Below are 27,980 nucleotides of genomic sequence, written 5' to 3'. Positions count from 1 at the left end.
AAAAGATCACCATCTAACACTTGGTACATTCACAAGGTCTTTACGGTCCCTAAGCCATTTAACACAGCTGAGATCCCTCTTTGAGAAATATCGTCTCTATAGAGGTTTTGCAAGAATTAATGGTGTCACAGAGAAACAAATGTCCTAGGTTTGCCTGCTTGGTACCACTCAACACAAGTATACAAAATGTTGCAGAAGCAGAGTTTAGATTAGATTACATTACAGTGTGGAAATAGGCCCTTCAGCCCAACAAGTCCACACCGACCCGCCGAAGCGCAACCCACCCATACCCCTACATTTACCCCTTACCCAACACTACGGGCAATTTAGTATGGCCAATTCACCTGACCTGCACATCTTTGGACTGTGCAGATGTGGAACATCCAAACTGGAAACATTGGAAAATACAGAAAACAGACCGAAACAAAACTGACTTAACAGGTCAGCCAGCATCTGTGGAGAGAAACAGAGTTAATGTTTCAGTTTAGCAATGACCATTCACGTGAAGGTTGATCAGAAATAACTAAACCTGCAAATCATGGTATTTTCCAGTAACTGCATGGATCCAGCACATTTCTTTCTCTTTATGTTTCACCCATTCATCTTAACAAGGTAAATTTCATTATTCTTCTGCATTGTAAAGCTCAGAGATACTATACTTAATCCTCCCCGACAATCTGGATTGCAGATAAGAATGTGATCCCATTCTTGCTTTGGTATGTTCCCGAAATCAAAATGCTTTGTAACCAATAAGCTCAAGGGGGTCAGATGATTTTAAGAGCCCTCTGAGTTAATTGCGTATAAGAACAGTACGTGATTAAAATTGCACTTACTGTTGGTTTCAAGGCTTTCACAGAGTTCAGTTTTGACCTCTCCATTTGGCCTGTCACTTGCTTTTTGTGACAATTTGCTTGACATTGTGGCTGCTGTCACCACTGCCTTGAAGCTCCGCTTGCGTTTTTGCACATTCTGCTCTGGATGAAAGATGATAATATAAACCTTAGGCATGTACAGCATGCCTAGAGATACAGAAGCACTTAAACTCATGGATATAGTAAGAGTTGTTGTCTGAATGTACATCTGCAAAATAAAACAAGATATTTTAATTGATGGTCAAGAAGCAGTGATGTATACAGATCAAATACATTGCTTTTATCAAACAGACTGTACACTGATTGAACAGTGGAAAGATTTGGTGCATGAAGGAATTGATCTGTTCATAGAAGAGGGCAGAAAACACTTAATTTTTCAAAATTATAAAAGCTGCTTTTGTGCCATTTAAATGTTATAGCCACTAAGAAATTAGTGTATGCAATGTTGTCATACAAATGTTTAAAGCTAACATTTCCTCAACTTTTATTTTACGGTTAAAATGTGCTTAAAACCTCTGATAAATCAAAGCAATTTCCATAAAAATGTGTTAAAAATTCCCATTTTAATACAGCAACAATATTTGGAAAGCTTTCATTTCTCATATTTGAATATGCATATTTGAAACAAGCTTCAAGCCCAAACTGATGGCAAGTGCAAGCATCTTAGATTTAATTAAAAGTACTCATCGGGATCTAATTCCTGCACCCTGCAACAACGCAAGTATTTGCTCAATATCTTTTTGCGTTTGCTTTTACAGAACCAAAATCCTGTTTGAGACTGAACTTATTATTTCTTCACTCAGTGTGTGGTGAATCGTTGAAATTCTCCATCCTGGAGGAACTATGGAGACTCAGTTATTGAAAATATTTGTGACAGAGGTCAATAGAATTCCAGATATTAAAGATATTAAGGGATGAGGGAATCCTGTGGGAAAGTGGCATTGATGTAGATGATGAGCTATGATCTGGTTTAACGTCAGACCAGGCCCGAGGAGCTGAATGACCTACTCCTACTACTATTCCCTTTGTTCCTCCCTCTCTTCCTTTCAGATTCTCTGACCTCTTGTCGTTTTGCAGGATTTCCACTTCTAAATATCTCATTGGCTTAGCAAAAATAAAAGCTCAGTGCAGATATTTTCAATTCAATATCCTGAGGCGACAAGGTGCTAATGACATTTTGCAATCAAAAATGTCAAAAAACTGCCTGCTGCTTTTGAAATTCAAGGATAAGGTTCCCGTGCTGCACAGTTCTACGCAATACTGTGCCCTCAACAGCAACAACATGCACTTATAACACCTTTAAAACACTCCGAGGAACTTCGGTGCAAATGAAACAGATACCACATTGCACAGGGTGGGTGACCCTAATAGATTCAAAATGGTTGAAGTGGAAAGTTTTATGAAACACAAAGCAAATTGTGATGCAGTATTGTTTGAGATCTCTCAGGCATCCTTGACCTTTTGTAAGTCTCCCCAAGCCCATGTAAGGGTGTTATGCTCAGGGCTATATGCTATGGCTTTTCAGCGAATTTTCAAAGAAATGGTGAGCAAAGGAACTTTGAGGCACAATGGCTGCTGACAGATGAAGGATCCTTCAGGATGAGGATTTGTATTTCCTACGTGCACATATGAAAAATCATAGGAAGAACACCTTTTGTATTATTTAGTCATATTGTTTAAATCAGCAATATAGGAGTGTCCCACAGGCAACTGAAGAGGAGAGTGTAGGACAGAAACATGAAGCAATGAGCAGAGAATTGTAGAATCCCTACAGTACAGAAGCAGGCCATTTGGTCCATCAAGTCCACACTGAATCTCTGAAGAACATCCCACACAGACCCATTCCCCTACCACTGTAAGTCTGCATTCCCCATGGCCAACATCCCTAGACACTTTAGCAAGGCCTATCCTCCTAACCTACACATCTTTAGACTGTGGGAGAGAACGGAAGCAAACCAGACAGACACAAAGAAAATGTGCAAACTCCACACAAAGACAGTCTCCTGAGGTTAGAATTGAACAGGTCCCTGGTGCTGTGAGGCAGCAGTGCTAACCATTGAGTCATCATGCCACCCGAGGACCTGGCCTTGGGCAGATCATCTCCACTGAAAAAGAAGAGGTAGAGCTGGAAAGGCTGAGCAATGGCTGGAGCGGGGTGAAATTCCAGAGTTTAGAGTCTAAGCATCAGAAGGCTATCAATGGTGGCACAAAAATAATCAGGGATACAAAAGAGAATGGTCAACCACATTCCTGGAGGTTGTTGATCTGGAACAAGTTACAGAAATAATAAGAAGCAAAACTAATCAGGGACTTGAAAACAAAGGTGGGAAAATTAAGGTTGTTCTGTTCCTGAATTCAAGCCAAGCTAGGTAAGCCAATACAGGCAGAATTGTGAATGAGTTCATGTACATGTGACAGAGTTCAGGGTGTTGCTGCAGTTTAAGGGGAGTTCAGGATGAGAGAGGAATATGTTGACGTAGCTGATTCTGAAAGAAATAAAGGCAGGTATGAGGGTTAAGTAATAAGTGGATTGAGGTAGGATCAGAGTTGGTGTTGGAAGTTGGTGGCCATGATTGTTCTGGGGACAAGGGACCTTTCAAAAGGTGTATCATTCTCACAGTTTAACACACAATTATTGTTAAAGTAGCAACATTTCAAATCATAAATTGCCAACCTAAGTTCTCCTTGTTTAAATGTTTCAATTCAACTTAACTGTTGTTTCTAAATGTGATCCACACAAAGACAGTCTCCTGAGGCTAGAATTGAACAGGTCCCTGGTGCTGTGAATCAAAAGACTGTAAGACATAGGAGCAGAAGTTGATCATTACGTCTGTCAAGTCTGCTTTGCTATTCAATGAGATCATGGCTGATCTGCTCATTCTAATCTCCACTTTTCCCCCTTACCCTTTGATTCCCTTCTTGATTAAAAAATCCATCGATCGCAGCCTTAAACATACTTAATGACCCAGGCTTCAACAGCCCTTTGTAGTAAAGAATTCCACAGATTCAGTATCTCCGAGAGAAAAAAGATCCTCCTCATTTCTGTCTTAAATGGGTGACCCCTTACTTATGTCCTCTGGTCCTAGATTCTCCAACATGGTGAAACAACGTTTCTGCATCTACTCTGAGTAGACACCGAGAATCTTGCAGACTTCTATAATGTCACCTCTCATTCTTATGAACTCCAATGACCACATGCCCAACTTACCCAACCTCTGCTGAGAAGACAGTGTCTCTCTCTACCCAGGATCAGCCAAATGATCCTTCTCTGGACAACGCCTAATATCTTTCTAGGGCCCCAAAACTGTTTACAGTATTCCATCAGTGGCATGGCCAGTACCTGTATAACTGGAACAAAGCCTCTCTATTTTCATATTCCATTTCTTCTGAAATAAAGGCTTACATTTCATTTGCCTTCCTATTATCTTCCGAACTTTGATGCTAGCTTTTTCTGCATGAGAAAAATCCCAAATCCCTTTGTGCTGTGGCTTTCTCCAGTGTTTCTCAACTAATTATGAAGGGCACGGATAGGCTAAATAGACAAAGTCTTTTCCCTGGGGTTGGGAGTCTAGAACTGGAGGGCATAGGTTTAGGGTGAGAGGGGAAAGATATAAAAGAGACCTCGGGGCAACTTTTTCACGCAGAGGGTGGTACGTGTATGGAATGAGCTGCCAGAAGAAGTGGTGGAGGCTGGTACAACTGCAACATTTAAGAGGCATTTGGATGGGTATATGAATAGGAAGGGTTTGGAGGGATATGGGCCGGGTACTGGCAGGTGGGACTAGATTGGGTTGGGATATCTGGTCGGCATGGACGGGTTGGACCAAAGGGAATGTTTCCATGCTGTACATCTCTATGACTCTAATGGTTAACTCCTTTGTTCTTCCTGCCAAAGTACATAACTTCAGGCTTTCCCAGGTTATATTCCACCTGCCAACTTTTTTTTTCCCACTCATTTAACTTGTCTATATCCCTTCTGCAGCCTCTTTGAATCTGCTACAATCTTGGCAATAATACATTCACTTTCTTTATCCAATTCACAAATACATATATTGTAAATAATTGTGGTCCCAGCACTGAACCCCATGACACACCACTAGTTACAGGTTACCATCCTGAAAATGTCTCCTTTATCCCAATTCTGTCTTCCAATAGCTAATCAGTCCTCCATCCATGTTCATACACAATCTCGAAATCTTATCTAGTAAGAAGCATAATATGTGGTACCTCATCAAATGTCTTCTGAAAATCTAAACGTAGTATATTCACTGTTTCACCTTTATCTATCTAGCTTGTTATCTCCTCACTGAACTCTAATAAGTTTGTTAGACATGAGATTCCTTTTGTGAAGCCATGCTCACTCTGTTTGATCATGTTCTGTATTTGTAAATGCTCTGCTTTTACATATTTTATGAAAGACCAACATTCCTCTAATAACAGTTGTTAAGCTAACTGGCCTATAATTAGGTGTTTATTTGTCTCCTTTCCTTTCTAAATAAAAGTGTTACCAAAGGTTTCAGTAGTACTTTTCTTGAGTGATAGCTATTGTATTTGTTTCCTCTTCTTTTTGCCACTTAATTATTTAGTAATTTTGGAATGCTATTAGTGTCTTCTATTGTGAAGACTGATGCAAATTATGTATTCAAACTCTCTGCCTATTCCTTGTTCTCCATTACTGTTTCCCTTGTCTTGTTCCTTTTTATGCATTAAAGATCCTATTTATCATGATTACTTAGTTATTTACAAGTTAACCCTCTAAATTTACCTTATTCCTATTTATTTTGGTCATCTTTGTTGGTTTTTAAAACTTTCCCAATCCTCTGGCTTCCCACTAATCTTTTCCACATTGTATTTTTTTTTCAATTTGATATTATCTTTAACTTCCTTGCTTAATGATATTTGGCTTAGTCCCTTCCAGAATCTTTCTTTCTCACTGTGATATATCTTTTCTGTGAGCTATGAAATATTTTCTTTACCATTGTTTCTCAACCATCTTTGCTGCTAAACATCTATCCCAGTCATTCCAGCTAATTCTCATACCTTTAAATTGCTATTACTTACATTCAGTGTAGTTGTTTCTGACCCAAGTTCCTCGCAAACTGAATGTTAAATTCTACCATGTTATGTTCTCTGTTTCTAAAGGGATCCTTTACCCTGACACTGTTTATTAAACCTGCCTCATTACACATCAACAGATTTGCAATTGCCTGATCCAGGTTGGATCTAAAATAGGAGAAAGTGAGGACTGCAGATGCTGGAGATCAGAGCTGAAAATGTGTTTCTGGAAAAGTGCAGCAGGTCAGGCAGCATCCAAGGAGCAGGAGAATCGACGTTTCGGGCATGATTCCTGAAATAGGGCTCATGCCCGAAACGTCGATTCTCCTGCTCCTTGGATGCTGCCTGACCTGCTGCGCTGGATCTAAAATATATTGCTACCGGAAACTGTACTGAATATTCTGTGAATTCTTCTTCACAATTACCTCTATCCCAATCGACATAAAGATTAAGGTCACCCATGATTAATGAAGTACCTTTTCTATATACCCTCATATCTCCTGATTTAGTCTGACATAATGGCTACTGTTATGAGACTTACAGACTACTGCCAGTTCCTTCTTCCTCTTCTTTTTTCTTATTTTCACCCATTGAAATTCTACTTCTTAATTTCCAAGGTCATATGCAATATACTTATCCAATATTTTACTAACAAAGCTACCCCACCATCCTCTCCATCCGGCTAGTTCTTTCAAAAAAGCACAAGCTGCTGAATGTTTAGTTCCCAATCTCGATCTCCTTATAACCACATCTCCATAATGGCTATAAAATCATGCCCATTAACCTGCATTTATGCTATTAACGTATTTATTTTGTTCTGAATTCAATGCCCATTTAGGTAGTTAGCCCTTGATTTTGCCTTTTTACCATTTCTCCCCGTTGACTGTATGTACTGTTGTTTTCTATGTTAATATGTTCTGTCCCTTCCCATCTCAATCAGGTACTGTTATCCCCTGTAATGCTGCCCTATCCTGTTGCTTTATAAGTCTACACTTACCCTCTTCCAAACCTTCCTCCCATCTAATTAATTTAAAGCCATCTCTCTACTCCTAATTATTCGATTTGACAGGGCATTGACTCCAGCATGTCAAGTGAATACCGTCCCATTAGAACAGCTCCACTGGCACCCGTGCCTCACAAAATGAACCTCAATCCACCCACAGCAATCTTTAAACCATGTATTTATTACTTAACTATATTCACTCTATGACAATTTGTTCATGCCCCAGGTAGTAACACCTCCGATCATTACCTTGGAGATTTTGCTTTGTAATTTAGCTCCTAAATGTTCAAATTATTTTCAGCAGAACCACTTTTCTGGTCTTATTGATGCCACTAGTGCCAATGTGGGTGATCATCACTAGATCTTTCCCCTCCCACTCAAGTTCTGTTCCAGCCCTAAGGAGACATTCTAAACTCTGATACTGGGGAAGCAACACAATGTTTGGGACTTCCAGTCAGGGCTGCAGAGAACTCTATCTATTCCCTCATTATAAAGTTCCCACCTATCTATCCCTTAATTACACCAAAATCCCAATGACTGCAATTAGACATGTGGATGGAAAGATCCCAATTGCACTGGTAAATTTGATCAAAGTAACCAACACCAGGGTCTGATGACAGGAACAATCGGCTGACTATAAGTTGTTCCGACGCTGAAGTTTTACTTCAAGGATTACACGACTCCACATTTAAAGAGCTTTTTTCTGATTCTAACTGAAGTGAAAAACATGCCTTTTGGCAAAGAATAAATATACATTATCTATACAAGTTATTTGGTGATTTGTCATTGTCTGTAGCATCTAGTCATGTGGATACAACAAATGTATCTGCCTAGCAGCAGACTCTAATGAAGCAACAAGAGCAGTCTTTTACTGTTCAGTGCATGAGGACTCAGTACAAGCCTGCAGTACAGATGATACCCAACATCACTTGATTGATAATGCATCATATTAATGATGTTTAGATAGTGAAAGCTTCATACTGTAAAAAGAAATCCAGTACTGGAGACACAAATCTCATTCCTGTGCCTTAACTTAGTTCTTTATTATTTTGGCTTCACAGATTAATCTTTTGCTACCTGATTTCTAAACCCCAGAATAACTTGATATTTATGGATATTCACCACAGAATCCTGAGCAGTTATAAAACCTCTGGTTGTCAGGACCTTCTGGGGGTAGCCATTTGGTAAGTGCCTCTATGTTTACCATCCAGTTAAGGAGAGCGGGAGGGTCTGCAGAATTTTCCAAATTGTAGCTTCACCACGAGAAAAGAGACGAGCATTCCTGAAGGGGAAAGCTATGGGGGCACCTCTAAATGACCAAAAGAGCACTCTAAATGCTCCAAACTCTAAAAGTAAGGCTCAGAAGTATGATGATTAATAGAGTGGATAGGAGGAGGTTGGGAAATCCCATCACATTAAATGTCTGTCTACAATTGGATCTATTGAGCCTGGCAGAACCCTATTAAGGAGAAAGTGAGGTCTGCAGATGCTGGAGATCAGAGCTGAAAATGTGTTGCTGGAAGAGCGCAGCAGGTCAAGCAGCATCCAGGGAACAGGAGAATCGACGTTTCGGGCATAAGCCCTTCTTCAGGAATAAGAAGGGCTTATGCCCGAAACGTCGATTCTCCAGAACCCTATTAATGCCATTTCAACTAATCACCCTCCTATCACCTGATGAGATGCTATTGAACGTTGCCTGATACATTGGGAGAACTGATTGAGGCTTTGATTATATCCGTTGCCTATAGTCCTTCACAAAGCAGGTTGTCAAATCTAGTGGCTGTTTGACCCTGGGAATTTCATCCAAAGGCTGAAACAATTTTTTTGACCTCTCCCACCTTCACCTCACCATTGCAGCAGGTAGATTCCACTCTCAGTGAGTCACAATATTGTTATTCTTTGTACCTACGGAAGATCTTGAAGTCAGTCTTTAACTTGCACACTGGGAATAAAACTGTCTCAACCGAAATCCAAAAATGCTTTGCTTTCTCTTTCATTGAATACCAATCCCATCACCTGGCAAGTTCAAAATGAGCTAATTGACTCAGCAATTTGTAAAGTTAAGCTACAAGAGACAAGATAGATTGCATCTCAAAGGCACTAAAGATCACTGAATATATAGTCACTTATCTATTCGAATAGCTATATGGTTCAGTATACTCATTTCTGAGGTAGATTGAGATTTGTGCCTACAATCCAGCTGATTCTTGAAAGCAGAAGAGAGGTGCTATCTTCCAGTGCTTACATTAGCCTGAAGTTCCACCTCTTCTCTCATGCAGATACAGTGGTTAGCACTGCTGCCTCACAGCGCCAGAGACCCGGGTTCAATTCCCGCCTCAGGCGACTGACTGTGTGGAGTTTGCACATTCTCCCCGTGTCTGCGTGGGTTTCCTCCGGGTGCTCCGGTTTCCTCCCACAGTCCAAAGATGTGCAGGTCAGGTGAATTGGCCATGCTAAATTGTCCGTAGTGTTAGGTAAGGGGTAAATGTAGGGGTATGGGTGGTTTGCGCTTCGGCGGGTCGGTGTGGACTTGTTGGGCCGAAGGGCCTGTTTCCACACTGTAAAGTAATCTAAAACATCCCCTGACACCATTCAAACAGTACGTAACTTTTCCTTGGTGTTCTAACAAATATTTAGCCCTCAAATCACAAAATAAAAAGTGAATTGTCATTGCTGTTTTCTCAGTAAGTCCTTGCTGCAACTGGTCTGCTGCATTTTCTGTGTAACAATAACGACTTTAAAGTATGTCCTTAATTGGCTCTAAAACACTTTGAGACGTCCTGTAGTCATGCAAGATTCTATATAATGGCAGTATTCTTTTCTTTAATTCTGAGTATTAGATTCATCTAATAGATGAGTCTAAATGAAATACTGACCAAGGAACTTGCTCTGATGTAAAATACCACAAAGAAATATAGTTTGGAGGTAAAAGAGCAATAATGATTCTCTAAAAAAATCAAAATGGTTGTTTTACTGGAAAAGACTTTTCTCTTTCAATATGTTTATTATAGTTATCTGAAGGGCCTTAATGATGAATTATTCCTCATTGTGTATTCCTTCTCTTTTTCTCCAATTCAATCAAAATGCAAGTATTGTAGAAACATGAATGTTTCAATGCATTATATTTTCAAATGTTGCTGATCTAAAATATTTAGAAAATTAGGACTCCAGTTGAATCAGTATCAATGAATCCCATCATATTTAACTTTTGGATTTTAGATTTTTCACTTACTGAAGAATGTGAATAAAGAAATAAACAAATTCTCCAATTCTATATCATGAGGTTGTTCCACTTTTTTTACAGATAAGGTTGGTTCTAGTCATTTAAGCATATCCCAAATAAATCATGCATTTGGCCTGAGGATTAAAAAAAAAACTTCCACAGAAGAAATGTAAAACATCAACACAGATCAGTGAATATTCTATAATTCCTTATGAGAAAATATTGGTGCAAATTTAACTTTAGGCTACAGAGATAAGACTACAGAACTCTACCACATACTCCAATGTAGGAAAACAAGGGCAACTGAATAGGAATCCAAAAATCCAAACAAGAGATGTTGTCAATGTTTTAATTTTTCATTTCCTTTTAAAAGTCCAAGTCTTGCCTATTCATATTCATTCCTGAAGAAGGGCTTATGCCCGAAACGTCGATTCTCCTACTCCTTTGATGCTGCCTGACCTGCTGCGCTTTTCCAGCAACACATTTTTCAGCGCTATTCATATGATCACTTCAGTTCCCTACAGAAAACTTTTACAGGAATTTTGAGGTGTTGGATTCTGACAGCCCCAACAAGGAGAAACTGTTTCGCCTGAGAGAATGACTAGCAGGCCAAGGGCCCCACTTTGAGATAATTAACAAGGAGATGGGAAAAACTTTCATCAACCAGGAAATTGCTCCAATCTGGCATTAACCCTAAAGGATACCAAAAGCAAATTCAATGGAAATTTTCAAAAGTGAATACTTACAAAGCAAAATTTGCTGGTCAATGATGATTGTGAAGGGGTGGATAGACCTTTCAAAGCCAGCACAGGTATGATGATGTAATTAATGGCCTCCTTCCATTCTGACAATTCCAGGATTTTTTTTATTCATTTGTGGAAAGTGGGCACAACTGACTGGCTAGCATTTATGGCCCATCCCTAGTTGCCCTCGAGAAGGTGGTGGTATGCTGCCGTCTTGAACTGCTATAGTCCATGTATTGTGGGTTGACCCACAATGTCCAGGAGCTTGACTGAGTGATAGTGGAGAAACAGTAATATATTTCCAAGTTATGGATGGTGAGTGTTTTGGAGGGGAATTGCAGTGTTCCCATGTATCTGCTGCTCTTGTCCTTCGAGATGGAAATGGTAACGGATTTGAAAAGTGCTGTCTGCGGATCTTTGGTGACATGCTGCAGTGCATCTTATAGATAGTACGCACTGCTACTAATCAGCTTTGGTGGAGTCAATGTTTATAGATGCAGTGCCAATTAATCGGGCTGCTTTGTCCTGGATGGTGTCAAGTGTTTTGAGTATTGTTGGAGCTGCATCCAAGAAGGAAAATGGGGAGTATTGCTTCACACCCCCGACTTGAGACTTGTCGATGATGGACAGGTTTTGCGGAATCAGGAGGTGAGTTATTAGCCACAGTATTCCTAGTTACTGACCTGCTCTTGTAGCCAGAGTGTTTATGTGACAAGTCCAGTTTATTTTCTGGTCAATGATAACCCTAAGGATCTTGATGGGGGTGGATTCAGGAAATGGTAACACCATTGAATGTCAAAAAGTGGTGATTAGAGTGTCTGTTATTGGCGATAGTCATTGCCTGGCATTTGTGTGGTGTGAATGTTACGTGGCACTTGACAGCCCAAGTCTGGGTATTGTCCAAATCTTGTTTATGTGAACATGGTCTGCTTCAGTATCTGAGCAGTTGAAAATGGTGCAGAACATTGTGCAATCATCAGTGAACATCTGCAGTTCTGACCTTATGATGGAGGAGAGTCATTGATGAAACAGCTAAAGTAGCCTAGCACACTATCCTGAGGAACTCCTGCAGGGATGTCCTGGAGCTGAGATTACTGACCTCCAACAACCACAAACAACTTCCTCTTTTCCAGGTATGAATCCAACCAATGGATAATTAGCTCTGATATTCTTTGATTCCAGTTTTGCTAGAGTCCTGATACCACACTCAGTCGAATGTGGCCTTGATGTCAAGGGTTGTTACGCTCACCTCACACCTGGAATTTTGCACTCTTGGCCATGCCTGAACCAAGGATGTAATAAGGTCTGGAGCTGAGTGGCCCTACCAGAACTAAAACTGGGCGTCACTGAGCAAGTTATTGCTGAGTAGGACCTGCTTAGTAGAACTGTTGATGACACCTTCCATCACTTTACTGATGATTGAGAGTAGGCTGATGAGGTGGCAAATGGCCAGGATGGATTTGTCTTGCTTTTTTGTGCATGGGGCATACTTGCACAATTTTCCAAAGGCTTGGAATCCTTTGGGAGAATTCCTTCTCTTAAGTGGGACACCCTTTATTTTTCAACAGTGTTCCGCAGCTTTAGGCCCTCCCACATGGAGAAACATCCTTTCAGCTCCACCATGTCAAATCCCATCTGGATCTTATATGTTTCAATAAGATCACCTCATTGTTTTCAACTACCTTCTTCCCTGTAGCTATTCTTTAATCGCACACATGCGCATAAAAGTACTTTTCTCTCTACTTTCTTAGAGACATTAGCTGGTTTATTCTAAGCCAAAATAATCTATCTTTCAAAAATGAAGAGATGCAGCCCCACCAAATCTAGTAGATGTGCTTACACAATGTGATTTACACCCCCCCTCAGGTCAGGTATGACTAATCTGTACTACATCATAGCGGTGAAATAACTCCCATCTTGTGAAGAATGGCAACAGCTGATTGAAGATGCCTGAAGACTTGATTTGGTCTGAGAACATTGAAGCTTTTAATCTGTTAACCGCCAGTCTGAATAAAATAAATCAGTCTGCGTGCTGCATTTGAAGCTATGCCCATGCATTGGACTCGTATAGTGATGGCAAATAATCTGAACCAATTGCTGATATAGGTGGCTTCTTTCAATGGGCAGTGTAAGTGCTGGGGCCTGTGCATAAATCTAATAAATCAGGGACTTGAAATTGTGCTGTTCTGATGGACTCTTGTGGATTTTAATTAAGTACCTCAGACCACAACATTAACTAAAGTATAAACCAATTTAAAGTTAGCAAACTAATGATAGCATAATTGAATAGACAAAGGAGTTTATTGTTAAGTCATTGAGCCTTAATTTACTTATGGCTGCATTGCAGAATTTTCAACCTTTTCCCTCAGCCCACCTTGTGTAAGCCTTTGAAATGCTTTCACGGTTGTTTTGTTGGCTAAAAGATGCCACAAACAGCAATTAGGGAATCTGCTTTGGTGACGTTATTAACGGCGTATATGTTCATCAGCACACCAGAAAACTTGCTCTGCCTTTCTTTTATAACTAGTACCATGGGATCCTTTACCTTCACCTGAGAAAGCCAATGGGACAATGGTTTGAGAACGTATCCAAAAGGTGGTAACTCCAACAGTATGGCATTCTCCCAGTACTGGACTGGAATGTGTCGGGGAGTGGGGATTATGAGATCAATTACAGAGAGTTAAGGCGGAATCCCCCAACAGATAATACAACTAGAATTCAATTTTTAAAAAAGTGCAGAATGAAAGACTTGCATAATGCGACCATGCAAACACTGTCCAATGTCATAAAAACCCAACTGTTTCACTAATGTCCTTTAGGGAAGGAAATCTGATGTCCCATGCACGTATCACTCAGGACCCACACAAATATGGTTGACTCTTAACTGTCTTCTGAGTAAGTAGGATGGTCAATAAATGCTAACCTCACCAGCAACATCAACATTTGTGAATGATTGAAAAATGTCTCTGGAACCAATATGCAACACCTAATTACTGAGAAGCATGTGCACTTCCAACTCAGCCAAGGCTGACATTTCAACTTACAATAAATTCTGAAATGAATTTATATCTAATGAAATGGTGTGAATACCTTCAGAATAATGTTGCAAATTTTGCATTCAACAAATGTGGTTTGCCAAAAAAGCATCAGCAACATAAATATCATGGTTGAAGTGATAATTTTATGAAATAATTTCAAAGGCAGCACGATTAGGCCAAATGCACAAGGTGTTCTGGGAATGAATGTATAACAGCTGGATGGCCCTCTCACAAAAAGGACAGCTGCTGGCATGGGAATCTCTACCTCCAGCCAAACTACACCATTAATTGGCTCAGTGCAGTAAAGATTAGCACAGGGAGGTAAACATAAAATTAACACAGATTGTTCAACCTCCTAACTGCTACCTTGTACAGTAGCATTATTGCAAAACACCACACAATTGGTTGCTTTTTTTATGAAAAACATGTAATGCACACATCTATTTGGAGTTAAGAACCATTTTGAAATCCTATAAAGGGCCTGTAGATTATGCCATGATATGAATCAGGTAGTGTATGAATGTTTAGCATATCGGTATCACTGCAGTTTCCATTCAATGCAGACTTTATCATCTTTAAAGTAAGTGGTTGACCATTTTGTTAAATTAGCTAATGAATTTGAAATTGACTTAGTAAATGTAATAATACTGCGCTGTGTACAATTTTAACTTTTATTAATAGAGGGATCGAGTTCCAGAACCATGAGGTTATGCTACAGCTGTACAAAACTCTGATGCGGCCGCGCTAGGATTATTGTGTACAGTTCTGGTCACCGCATTATAAGAAGGAGGTGGAAGCTTTGGAAAGGGTGCAGAGGAGATTTACTAGGATGTTGCCTGGTATGGAGGGAAGGTCTTACGATGAAAGGCTGAGGGACTTGAGGCTGTTTTCATTGGAGGGAAAAAGGTTGAGAGGTGATTTAATACAGACATATAAGATAATCAGAGGGTTAGATAGGATGGACAGGAAGAGCCTTTTTGCAAGTATGGGGACGGCGAGCACGAGAGGGCATAGCTTTAAATTGATTGGTGATAGATATAGGACAGATGTCAGAGATAGTTTCTTTACTCAGAGAGTAGTAAGGGTATGGAATGCTTTGCCTGCAACGGGAGTAGATTTGCCGACTTTAAGTGCATTTAAGTCGTCATTGGACAAGCATATGGATGTACATGGAATAGTGTAGGTTAGATGGGCTTCAGATTGATATGACAGGTCAGGGCAACATCGAGGGCTGATGGGCCTGTACTGCCCTGTAATGTTCTATGTTCTAATTATTGGATTTAGCCTCTGAGTATACTTCCCACATTGGATTCGGTTGATAGGTGATGGCAATGATGGCGCTACCATCGCACAATGTAAAGGAAAGTTTCTTTGTTAGCTCAGATTACTTTACACTTTCAGGGTTTGAAAACCTGCTCAGGACAGGGAAGGTTGGCAATAGAACCAGAGGTGGCAAAAGGAAGATGTTCTCACACATGAATAGTTAGGATTTAGAATGGAGACCTCATTGAGAGGGGGCTATAGATTCAACGGTTGACTCCAAAAGGGAATTGAACAAATGTTTAAAAAAGGAAAACTGATGTGGAGACAGACAAGGGACTGAGACTGAGTGAATTGCTCTTTGAAAAAGCTGGTGCAGACTTGAGGAGTCAAATGGATATTTGTATTGTTTCATGATCATATTTTCTAAGCATTACCTGAGCATTAAATTCCATCCAATGTATGAGTAAAAGTTTATGTTGGAGGTTTGTCATTTGCAATGAAATTTCATGGTCATCAAACAGACCCAAGCTCTGGAGATCCTGACGGAATCAAGTCCCTGACTGGTCGGGAGAATCCTGCTAAAGGGGCTGTTTGCTCCTCCCAAGCCATTAAGTCACTGCATTTCCCACCTCTGGGGTCTGCCAACTGATCCCCAAGTCCGGTACCAGTAGCATCACCAGCAGTAGTGGTCAGGGCCTGCATATGCTCTGAAGCCTACATACAATTCAGCAACGGTTCATCCAGTGACAGGTGATTGGGGTAGGTTAAGGTTCCTCAGGAGGGTGGAGCACCAATCAGATAGGAGAGTGAACAGGAAATCAAAGGCAAAGCATCTTGCTGGACCTTGCTCCCCAACATTGGGTCCAGGCATTGAATAGCTTTGCTAACCCTATTCCCCCATGTCTTATGCCCCCAATGCTGACTGAATACTCGGAGCAGTGGGATGAAACCCTAAAGTTGCCATTGAAGAGCTTGGATTGACCCTTAACTGAGGGGGTGGGACAGGGAGGCCAGAGCCTGGAGTCCAGGTGCTGTGGTAGTAGATTGTCCATTTTACAATTACAAGCTGTTCAATTACACAGCTTCCCCATCCCTCCTGTGCACCCCTCTCCCATCACACCCCCAGTCTCCAAACTCTCCATTGTTTTGATTTTCAATAAACTTGTTTGTTTCAAAATTAAATCGATGAACCCCAGTGTTGTTGCCTATGAAAATGCAGATGATGCCCTGGTAACTATCTGTCACTGTCAGCCAACCAACAGATGTCATGATGGTGTGGGAGCTGGTCTCGCTGCATGGTGAGGCTGGGGATGTTATGACATGGATGTAGCAGTCCTCACTCAGTGGGTAGCACTTTCCTTTCTATATCAGAACATCTTGGGTTCAAGTCCTAAAACAGTTCCCCTCCCTAAATGATCACAATAGAGAATTTGGAGGTAGAAGTAGAAATTGCTGGAGAAGCTCAGCAGGTCTGTGGAGAGAAATCAGAGTTAACTCCGTTCTGAGAAAGCGTCACTCGACCTGAAAGTCTAACTCTGATTTCTCTCTATAGATGCTGCCAGATCAGCAAGCTCTACTTTTGTTTCAGATCTACAGCAGCTGCAGTTCTTGAGATTTTTATTTTGAGAATTTGGAGACTCCTTCTATAAATGGTCACGTATGAAATTAACCGGGTGAGTACTGACTTATGGTCTTAGTGTGCTGCCATTCTACCACCTCCTGACATTGGATTCAGATAAGTAAAATCTCTTCAGCTTACATCTTGAGCCTGCTCCTGAGCACCTGATTAAACAGATGGCATCACGCAGTAGAATACAAAATCTAGACCTGAAACAAATGTTTGATATTCAATTCATATGGGGCCATAACCCCAATTTTAGAGGAGCATCCCAGATGGTGTACATGACTGTTCTTGTGGAGCCCTACATATACCATGTTGGGTTGTGGGGGACAAGTTTTTTTCACTCCAATAGACAGATGCACTTCTAAGTTCATAAACTGTAGCAAACAGTATTCTAATACATTCACAATGTTCAGCTGTTCACATTTTCGTAAACTGCTAGATAAGGAAATTAATTGATGTTTTCAAACCATGTGCAGCTCACCTATTCCGACTAAGGGAAAGATTTGCCCTGCTCACTATGCGCTCTTAAGGTTTCACAATCCTGACTACGTGATTCTTCCCCAGAACACCCTTGGTATCAGGTGACCTCTGTCCTGTGTGATGGTGTGACACTTACGTCCAACCTTATTGCACTTGTGATTTCTAGTGACCTTATAGAGGTTTACAAAATAATGAGGGGCATGGATAGGGTAAATAGGCAAAGTCTCTTCCCTGGGGTAGGGGAGTCCAGAACGAGAGGGCATAGGTTTAGGGTGAGAGGTGAAAGATATGAAAGAGACCTAAAGGACAACCTTTTCACACAGAGGGTGGTATGTGTATGGAATGAGCTGCCAGAGGAAGTGGTGGAGGCTGGTACAATTGCAACATTTAAGAGGCATCTGGATGGGTATATGAATAGGAAGGGTTTGGAGGCATATGGGACAGGTGATGGCAGGTGGGACTAGATTGTGTTGGAATATCTGGTCGGCATGGACGGGTTGGACCGAAGGGTCTGTTTCCATGCTGCACATCTCTATGACTCTATGACTCTATGATCTGATTTATGGAGCAGAGCCATTGCTTTTAAAGGGGAGGGGCCATTTGCACTTCTGCAAACAACGGTAAAGTAAGTATAAAGGGGAAAGAAAATAAAGCTCTGCATTTAAAAACTGCCATTATCTGCAGAGGGCATTTTTAACTTGCAGCATAGTTCTGCAGGTATGGCAGTGTTAGTCAGAAGGGAGTAGGATCTGAGGGCTGACACTGTGGGCTGAGCCAGAACTAACAATGTAGTGAGAGCGAGAATTCAGTGTGGGACCAGGGTCTTGCATTAGTAAGGCCTAAAACTGCGTGTCAGACTGGGTTCTGAAGTTAGGGAGAGCCAGAACTCTGTGTGTGGGACCACCAGGATCTCATATCACGGTTCCTATATTCCAGTGATTTTCAACAGCGTTGCAGAACCCTCTTTGACCCATTCTTGGATTTGTCGCCAAAAGAGAATATCGATACAATGGAAGGAACTGGAAGGCAGTGATGACTCAACCAGCCATATTTGGGGAAAACTGGAACTTTCAGCAAGAAATGGAAGCAAATGGAACCCAAGCCTGTGAGATGGTCTTTAGGGTTTGTAATGGAAGGAATTTCTTGTGGTTTCTGTGATTTCAAAGCAATCTGGTTATTGGATAGAAATTCTCAAGTTTGCAAATCACTCAGCCTGGGGGAATACTGAGAAATTGTGCAGTTGTATATATTTATTTCTAATGTCAGCAGTCTTCCATTCTCCCAAGACTGGTGCACTCATCTCTATACTAAACATTGTGCCTTCTGTTAATTTCCGATGCTTTTTAGAAAATAGATGAACTATATATGTGGTCCTATACAGAGTCTAGCTCTCACTAATTTCAGAGCCCAGACTGACACACAGTTGTGGTTTTCACTCATGTCCCTGGTCTCTCACACACTCCTGCCTCTCACTAATGTCAGACCCTAGTCCCACACTCAATTCTGACTCTCACTACAGTATTAAACTCTGGTCAAAAACACAGTTCTAGCTCTCACTAATAGATTCAGAATCTAAAAATATTTACATAAATAAGTGGCATTTACACTTAACTACATTCTATAGATCAATCACACTATCCATCACTTCCTCAGAAACTACCAAGACAATGTTGTTGAGATAGATTGTGGCATTCACCTCCAGGTAAATGATCCTCATCACTCCACACATGTATTACCTCCCTTTGACCTTGAGCCCCTACTCATACCATCTCTCTGCTCCCTCAGTTCTTACTGACACTCTGCTCCATTTGCTCCATTATCCCAGCCCTCACCTCTCTCACCTTGCATTGATTCACTCCTCCCTTCATTTACATGAACTGACTTCTGTTTCTCCTTCTTCAGAGAAATCAGCACTGAGGAATCAGACAAATCTATGTAAACCAGGGAGAAAGAGAGGACTGCACATGTTGAAGATCAGAGTCAAAAAGTGTAATGCTGGATAAGCATAGCGGGTCAGGCAGCATCTGAGGAGCAGGAGAGTCGATGTTTCGAGTATAAGCCCTTCATTGAGCATAAGTTCTTCACTATGTAAACCAGGTCCAGGCACTTGTAAAACATGGCATTAGCACTGTGAAGGGTGAGGGGGCAGGGGGAGGGTTAAAAAAAATCAAAGTTTCTTTGACTGTATCCAATTATGGGCATATTTTCCATTGCTGCCATAGAAGACTTGGTGAGTAGCTGCAGTCTATCTTGTAGATGATACACACTGCTTTCACTGTGCAAAGTGGTGGAGTGAGTGAGTGTTGAAAGTGTTGGATTCACTGTCAATCAAGTGATCAAGCTTTATTTTTGATGGTTCAAGCTTCTTAGATAGATGAATGAGGCCCCTACAACTTGCAAGAACCTTAACACACTTACCAACAAAATTCTTTATTGATCTGTCTTCAAAATAAAATGCTTGTGCCTCAGCGCTAGGGTATATAGAAGGTGCATATCTTTGATCTGCTGCCTTACTTCATTGAATTCAGTATATTTTGGACCAAAGGAGTCCAAAATATGGTGAGTTCAAATTAAACAAAATCATAAAAGTAGTTAATGAATTTTTTTTTGTATGAAATCCTATGAGGTTTAACTACTGGCTAAAACAGAGTTTTCTTTGTCATCTTGAAAAGTACTGCCAACTCAATGGTCATGATCAGGAACTTCAAGGCGTTGTTTGCAATTCCTACAACAATATTGGGACTGAACCACAGCAGGAAGCAGTTTTGCAATATTAATCCATCCTATAGTTTTATTGCCCACTGGCTTGTGCGCTTCCCTAACCGAGAGTTAATCCTTAAATTGGAGCACTGTTAGGTCAATTTAAATGGTAATATCACCGTTGAGTGTGAGGCACAGATGTTCTCTCCAGATGATGCCATGAATAGTTTATGAGAAATCTGGAGCTTTGCATGTAAGTAATAAAGTATTACATTTAAAATTTTTTAAGCATTTTGTAAATAATATTAATCATTTTCAAGTCCTGAGCCAGCAGTATGTAGAAAGAATGAAATAACTTTTTTCCATTCTTCGGCTACATTTCACAACCTCAGGACATCCCAAAGCACTTTACAGCTGATTAAATATTTTAATATATGGCAATGTTACTAACTCAACAGTCAATTTGCACTCCAGTCCTGCAATGAGCAATGTGATAATGGTCAAATTATCTGTGCGTTTTGCTTTTTAGTGTCAATATTGCATCAACCTCCCCTGATCTTCTTCAGCTGGTAGAAAGTGAGGACTGCAGATGCTGGAGATCAGAGTCGAGAGTGTGGTGCTGGAAAAGCACAGCCGGTCAGGCAGCACCCTTGGATTCTCCAGCTCCTCGGATGCTGCCTGACCTGCTGTGTTTTTTCAGCAGCACACTCTCAACTTCTTCAGCTGGTGAATTAAGTCAGCATTTCATTTTAAAGTTTCATGTGAAAGAGTCATCTTTGGATATGCAGAACTGGGTTTGGTGCTCAGGGCTGTGAACCACAAACTTCAGAATCATTATGAGTAAAGATGTGATGGCACATACAACATGGAATGCCAATATTAATCCCAAACTAAACTAGTCCCACTTGCCTGCACTTGGCCCATATTCCTCCAAACATTTTTTATTCATATACTTATTCAAATGTCTTTTAAACATTGTAACTGTATCTGCATCTGAATGTGTAATAACATCTCTAAACAGATTGATTAGAAAATGCCTAGCGTTTGCTAACTTTGCGATGCAAAAGCAGTAGCAGATTTATTGATAACTGGTCACTTAGAAAGAAGAAGGATTGGCATTGCAATTCTCTGTGGCTGTGGAAGGCTATATAAAAACCCTTTACAATCAACTAAATATTTTAAAACAGACATCTTGAGCAGAACAAACTTGTATGAACAACAATGTGTTCACTTTGAAATGTGGTTTCATGATTTTGGTTGAAAAATAAATATTGAAATCATTAAAAAAAAACCTGGTACATAGTACTTAGCCTGTACCAATTATGAAGTGAGCATTTACAGTATGGCATAGTCCTGCTTTCATTACAGTGTCAGACCCTGGTCTCACACACAGTTCCTACTCTCATGACAGTGTCAGACTGTTGTCTGACACAATACCAACTATAGAGTGAGCCTTTACAATGTGACATATTCTTGCTGAGTTAAGACTTGCAGTCTACACAAAATCATTGGTCTCGTGGCAAAATGGTAGTATCCTTACCACAAAACCAGGTGGCCTGGGTTCATGTCCCACTTCTCTAAAGATGTGTTATGGCAACTCTGAAGAGGTTGACCAGAAAATATCTATATAAAGTCAGTAAGCAATCAGTGCTCCTTTAAGTGAATTATATTTATTGGCCTTGCAGTAAGGTAGAGAAGCAATTGCGCAGTATACAGACTGGTGAGAGGGCTCTTGTGATAACATGCTTGCCTTTGGGTCTGAAGGGCTGGGTTCAAGTCTTACCTGCTCTAGACATATGTCATTACATGTCTGAACAGATTGACCATAAATACCTACAGATTTGTGTCATTCTATTTGGTACTTTTCTTTACAATTGACTGGAAATTAATAGAGTCACATTGTTCAGTTAAAACCAATTAATTTATAATTTATAATATAATTTGAAAATTATATTTTTAACAAAATATAATTTATAAAGGACAAGATCATATGATGATCTGAGACTTTTGAAGACTAAAGCACAAAGTCATGAGTCGGTCACAATAACACAAACTATCCTACTGTAGTAGAACTGATTCCATTATGTGGTAAACAAATGACCATTATATGAAGATTGACCATATGAAGACATTACACAGATATTGCATGTTCCTTACAAGTACTGACATCTTATTTACATAACAAAGCAAAGAACTGCAGATGCTGAAAATCTGAAACTAAAACATAAATTGTTGCAAAACTCAGCAGGTCAGACAGCATCTGTGGGGAGAAAACAGAGTTAATATTTCAAGTCCAGTGGCTCTACTTCAGAAATGGTAACATGGATCCTGTTTTCTCTCTATAGCTGCTGCTAGAGTTTCTCCAATTATGTTGTTGTTCTTAATATCACACACAACAGCAGCAATTTGTACAATTTACAAGATACACAGCAATGACTGACTAATGTTCCTTAAACAGTACCATCAAAACCTATGCCCACTACCACCTAGAATCACAAAGGCAGCAATACTCGCAAGTTTCCCTCCAAGCGACAAAGCATCCCGACTTGGAAATATATTAGTGCTACTTCACTGTTACTGGGTCATAATCCTAGAACTCCCTTTGCAATGGTATTGTGGGTCTACCTATAACAAATGGACTGCAACAGTTCAAGAAAGCAGTACACCACCACCTCCTCAAGAACCAAGAGGGATAGACAACAAATCTGGCCCAGCCAGTGACACCCGTATCCATGAATGAATAAAATAATGTATTTCAATACTAAATAGGTACTTGCATGAAGAAATATTATTTCCAAATTGTATCTAATAGGAAATCAATTCAAGTCTTAGAGCCTTAAAGCTGGTTGATACAGTTCAGCACTAATTTCTTGTATAATTTCTCCTATTGTAACCAATATGTGCTTGTTTCAGAAATAATTACTTAGTTGTGGCTGATATGTCCTATTTAGCATTACGCAAAATTCATGGATGATTTTTTTTTAAATAGGACATCCTCCATGGAATTTACAGAATTTATAACAAAAATATGAAAGAATTTATAAATGGACAAGATTATAAGATGATCTGAGACATTTGAAGACTAAAGCACAAAGTCATGAGTCGGTCACAATAACATGAACTGTCCTACTATAGTAGAACTGATTCCATTATGTGGTAAATAAATACCCATTCTATGAATATCTTCCTTATAAAGACATTACACGGATATTATATGTTCCTTACAAGTACTGGCATCTTGTCACTTTAAATGTAGCAGCTTCCTTACTCATTGTCATTTTCCAGTGAGGAAGAATATATGATTTCAACTGAAGATAATAGATTGTGATTCCACATGAATCACTCAGTTTGGTTTTAGTTTTCCACCCCACATAATCTCCTTAAAGCTCTGGCAACACTGATGCATTTCCTCATGGCATTTGGAGTGAATCATAGAATCCCTAAAATGTAGAAGGAGGCCACTTGGCCCAGTGAGTCATACTGAACCTCCAAAGAACGTGCTACTCAGACCCAACCCTATCCCTGTAACTCTGCATTTCCCAGGGCCAGTCCGCCAAACCTGCACATTTCTGACTGTGTGAGGAAATCAGAACACCCAGAGAAAATTCACATAGACATGGGGAGAATGCGCAAACTCTATACCGACAGTGGAATCGAACCTGGTCCCTGGCACTGTGAGGCAGCAGTGCTAACCACCCAGTGTATTGATAACGATACATATAACTTATAAAATAAAGGGTTAATTTTGCATTCATTTCAATAATAGCCACTGTGTAGCAGGAGCAATATCATGGAGACATCAGATCCCACAAAACTGGAGCCGATTAAGAGTTTAATTTGATTAGATTCCCTTCAGTGTGGAAACAGGCCCTTCGGGCCAGCCAATCCACACTGACCCTCCGAAGAGTAACCCACCTAGACCCATCTCCCTCTGACTAATGCACCTAACACTACCGGCAATTTAGCATGGCCAATTCACCTTACCTGCACATCTTTGGACTGTGGGAGGAAACCGGAGCACCCGGAGGAAACCCACACAGACACGGGGAGAATGTGCAAACTCCACACAGACAGTCGCCCCAGGCCGGAAGCATAGTTCTAGAAACATGATCTGCCTAACCATGAAATAGTTATATTAATATAAGTTTGACAGTGCTTACTCATGAGTATCTGTGCCATGGCTAATGGTAACCAGACTCTCAGAAGTGGGGATCAGCGATACTGCTCAATGTGAAGCTCAGAAACAGTCCAGTGTTATTGGTACACCAGCCCAGTGATCCGATTCAAGGAGCAACTGAAGAGAAGCTCAGTAAGGGTAGGGATCAATGATTGGTGGACTTCAACAGCTGACCTCAGCATTGAACCATGGATAATCAAAGCTTCCCTGGAGATGAACAACTGCAGTGGAAAGGCCAGGGCAAAGATCATGGCAGAGCAACAAAAAAAAAGAAAAAAATCAATTGGCCACAATAAGTAACAAATTAGTTTTGAAAAAAGGACTTCACAAGTTATATAATGTGCAACAGCAGAGCCCTGTGCTACAGTCTTTGGAGAAAGAGAGAGAGAGAGAAAGAGACAGAAAGAGAGAGGGAAAATAAGCAGAAAAGCTGAAAAATCAAACCCCACAGGAAGCATTCTGGCAAGCATAGCCCATATTGTTAATATTCCATCTGTGTAAAGCGATTTGCTTGATCCAGACCCTCATAAAATAAAATGCAGACACCTTCTACCAAATCATGCATTGGCTGTCATGTTACCAACAGTTTATCAAAAACTGTATTGCTTCAGATTTCAAATCAAAGCCAGAGAGCAGGTCAGTATATTATTGTAGGCAGTCAATGGCACTGCTGTTTGCCCCAGCCAAGGTATAGCCAAAGGAACAGCATCATATTAAGATTAAATGTTTTTTTTTAACAACCCTATTACAGGACTGACAAAGTTTAATTAGTGCAGTTAAAAGCCAGGAGATCCTCTGAATCCACTATAAATAATCTACACTGTCTCATGGATAATTCATCATAGAGAATCATAGAATCTCTACAGTATGGAAGCAGGTCATTCAGCCCATCGAGACCACGCCAACTCTCCAAAAAGCGTCCCACCTAGACCCACCCCCTATTATCCTACATTTCCCATGGCAAATCCATCCAACCACCACATCCCTGAACACCATGGGCAACTTAGCTTGGCCAATCTACCTAGCCTGCACATCTTTGGACTGTGGGAGGAAACCAGAGGACCTGGAAAAAAGCCTGCGCGGACATGGGGAGAATGTGCAAAATCCACACAGAATCACCCAAGGGTAGAACTGAACCCAGGTCCCTGACAGTATGAGGCAGCAGTGCTAACTACTGAGTTGCAACGAGGCTACACTGCAGTGGTGGTACAGGACATAACCTTTCTTGAATGTTTACCTATTAAAAAAAACTTTACATTCCCACACGTTTGCCATCAGCAAGCAGCACAGACTTTCCTTTTGAGGGGATAGAGTGTTATCCTGGAGTCAACCCACCAAATGTGACATGTTCTACATTGTTAATCTGAGGGTTATTAATAGAACAAAGGACAAAGAAAATTTACAGCTCAGGAACAGACCCTTCGGCCTTTCAAACCTGAGCCGATCCAAATGTTCTGTCTAAACCTGTCAGTCAATTCCTAAGCATCTGTATCCCTCTGCTCCCCACCTACTCCTGCATCTGTCTAGACGCATCTTAAATGAATCTACCATGCCTGCCTCTACCACCTCTGCTGGCAACGCGTTCCAAATACCCACCACCCTCTGTGTGAAGTACTTGCCGCATGTATCCCCCTTACACTTTCCACCTCTCACCTTGAAAGCATGACCTCTCGATATTGAATCTTTCACCCTGGGAAAAAGCTTGTCTCTATCCACCCTGTCTATACCCTTCATGATTTTGTAAACCTCAACCAGGTCCCGTCTCAATCTCCTTTGTTCTAGTGAAAATAAACATAACCTACCCAACTTCTCTTCATAGCTAGCATCTTCCATACCAGGCAACATCCTCTGCACCCTCTCCAAAGCATCCACATCCTTTTGGTAATGTGGCAACCAGAACTGTACACAGTATTCTAAATGCGGCCGAACTAATGTCTTGTACAATTTTAACATGACTTGCCAGCTCTTATACTCAAAACCCCGTTCAATGAAGGCAAGCATATTAAATGCCTTCTTGACCACGCTATCCACCTGTGCAGCAATCTTCAGGGTACAATGGACCTGCACTCCCAGATCTCTATTGCCATCAACTTTTCCCAAGGTTCTTCCATTCATTGTATAATTCGCTGTAGAATTAGACTTGCCTAAATGCATCACCTCACTTTTGTTTGGATTTAAAGCCAGCTGCCACTTTTCCACTTAACTCTCTAGTCTATCTATATCCTCTTGTATTCTCTGACAGTCCCTTATGCTTTCTGCTACTCTTTATGTCATCTGCAAACTTGCTGATTATACCAACAGTGCCCTCTTCTAGATCATTTATGTATATTACAAACAACAGTGGCCCCAACACTGACCCCTGCAGAACACCACTGGTCATCTTTCTCCATTTCGAGAAACTCCCTTCAACTACTACTGTCTGTCTCCTGTTGCTCAACCAGTTCTTTTTCCATCTAGCTAGAACACCCTGCACACCATGTGACTTCACTTTCTCCATTAGTCTACAATGGGGAACCTCATCAAAGGCCTTACTAAAGTCCATGTATATGACATCTAAACCCTTCCTTCATCTATCAACTTGGTCACACCCTCAAAGAACTCTAATAAGTTGGTAAGGCATGATCTCCCCCGCACAAACCCATGTTGCCTATTACTGATAAGCTCATTCTTTTCTAAATATAAATAGATCCTATCTCTCCAGCAACTTCCCCACCACCAACGTCAGGCTCACTGATGTGTAGTTACCTGGAATATCCCTACTACCCTTCCTGTACAGGGGGACAACATGAGCAACCTTCCAGTCCTCTGGCATCTCACTTGTATTTAAAGATGCCACAAAGATATCTGTCAGGGCCCCAGCTATTTCCTCTCTTGCCTCCCTCAGCAACCTGGGATAGATCCCATCCAGTCCTGGGGATTTGTCCACCTTAATAACCTCTAGCATACCCAACACATCTACCCTACTTATGCCAACATGATCCAGACTAATCAAACCTCTATCTCTAATCTCAAGATTCATCATGTTCCTCTCCACAGTGAACACTGATGCAAAGTAATCATTCAGAATCCCACCCATTCTCTCAGGTTTGGCACTCAGCCTTCCTTCATTATCTTTTAGTGGACCAATCCTTTCTCTAGTTACCCACTTGCTTATTATATAGGAATAAAATACTTTGGGATTTTCTTTAATTCTGCTTGCTAAAGCTATTTCATGACCCCTTTTAGCCCGCTTGATTCCTTGTTTAAGACTTGTCCTACTCTTCCGATATTCCTCCAGGGCCCGTTCTGTTCTCAGTTGCCTGGACCTTATGTACACTTTCCTTTTCCTCTTGGCTAGTTGTACAATTTCTCCTGTCACCCACGGTTCACAAATCTTGCCCTTCCTATCCTTTGCCTTCAACGGGACATGCCTATCCTGCACTACCGTTAACCTATCTTTGAAAGCCTCCCACATCTCAAATTTGGAAATCCCTTCTAATAGCTGTGTCCAATCAACATTTCTGAGCTCCTGCCTAATTTTGATATAATTGGCTTTGGCCCAGTTTAGTACTCTTCCCTTAGGACCACTCTCTTCTTTATCTATGAGTATTCTAAAACTTACAGAATTGTGGTCACTGTTCCCAAAGAAATCCCCCACCGCAGCTTCTACCACCTGTTCTGGCTCGTTCCCCAGTACCAGGTCCAATATGGCCCCTTCCCTCGTCGGACTATTGACATACTGCTCTAGAAATCTCTCCTGGATGCTTCGTACAAATTCTACTCCATCCAAACCTCTGACGCTCAGTGTATCCCAGTCAATGTT

General features: G+C 40.8%; 1 protein-coding gene across 4 annotated transcripts in view; it reads right to left on the bottom strand.

The window, feature by feature from the left end:
• The window catches only part of LOC122559526 (metabotropic glutamate receptor 8), a 443,931-nt gene that overhangs the window by 14,245 nt on the left and 401,706 nt on the right, over window positions 1-27,980 (bottom strand). For all 4 annotated transcript variants that reach the window (XM_043709129.1, XM_043709130.1, XM_043709131.1 and 1 more), the window contains exon 10: window positions 834-1,080. In XM_043709129.1, the coding sequence (XP_043565064.1) occupies window positions 834-1,080 (247 nt within the window). The remainder of the gene's footprint in view (window positions 1-833; window positions 1,081-27,980) is intronic.

This window comes from Chiloscyllium plagiosum, chromosome 19 (genome assembly GCF_004010195.1).
Source record: "Chiloscyllium plagiosum isolate BGI_BamShark_2017 chromosome 19, ASM401019v2, whole genome shotgun sequence".
NCBI lineage: Eukaryota > Metazoa > Chordata > Chondrichthyes > Orectolobiformes > Hemiscylliidae > Chiloscyllium > Chiloscyllium plagiosum.
Note: the sequence above shows the minus strand (reverse complement) of the source record. Positions and strands in the feature narration are given on the sequence as shown.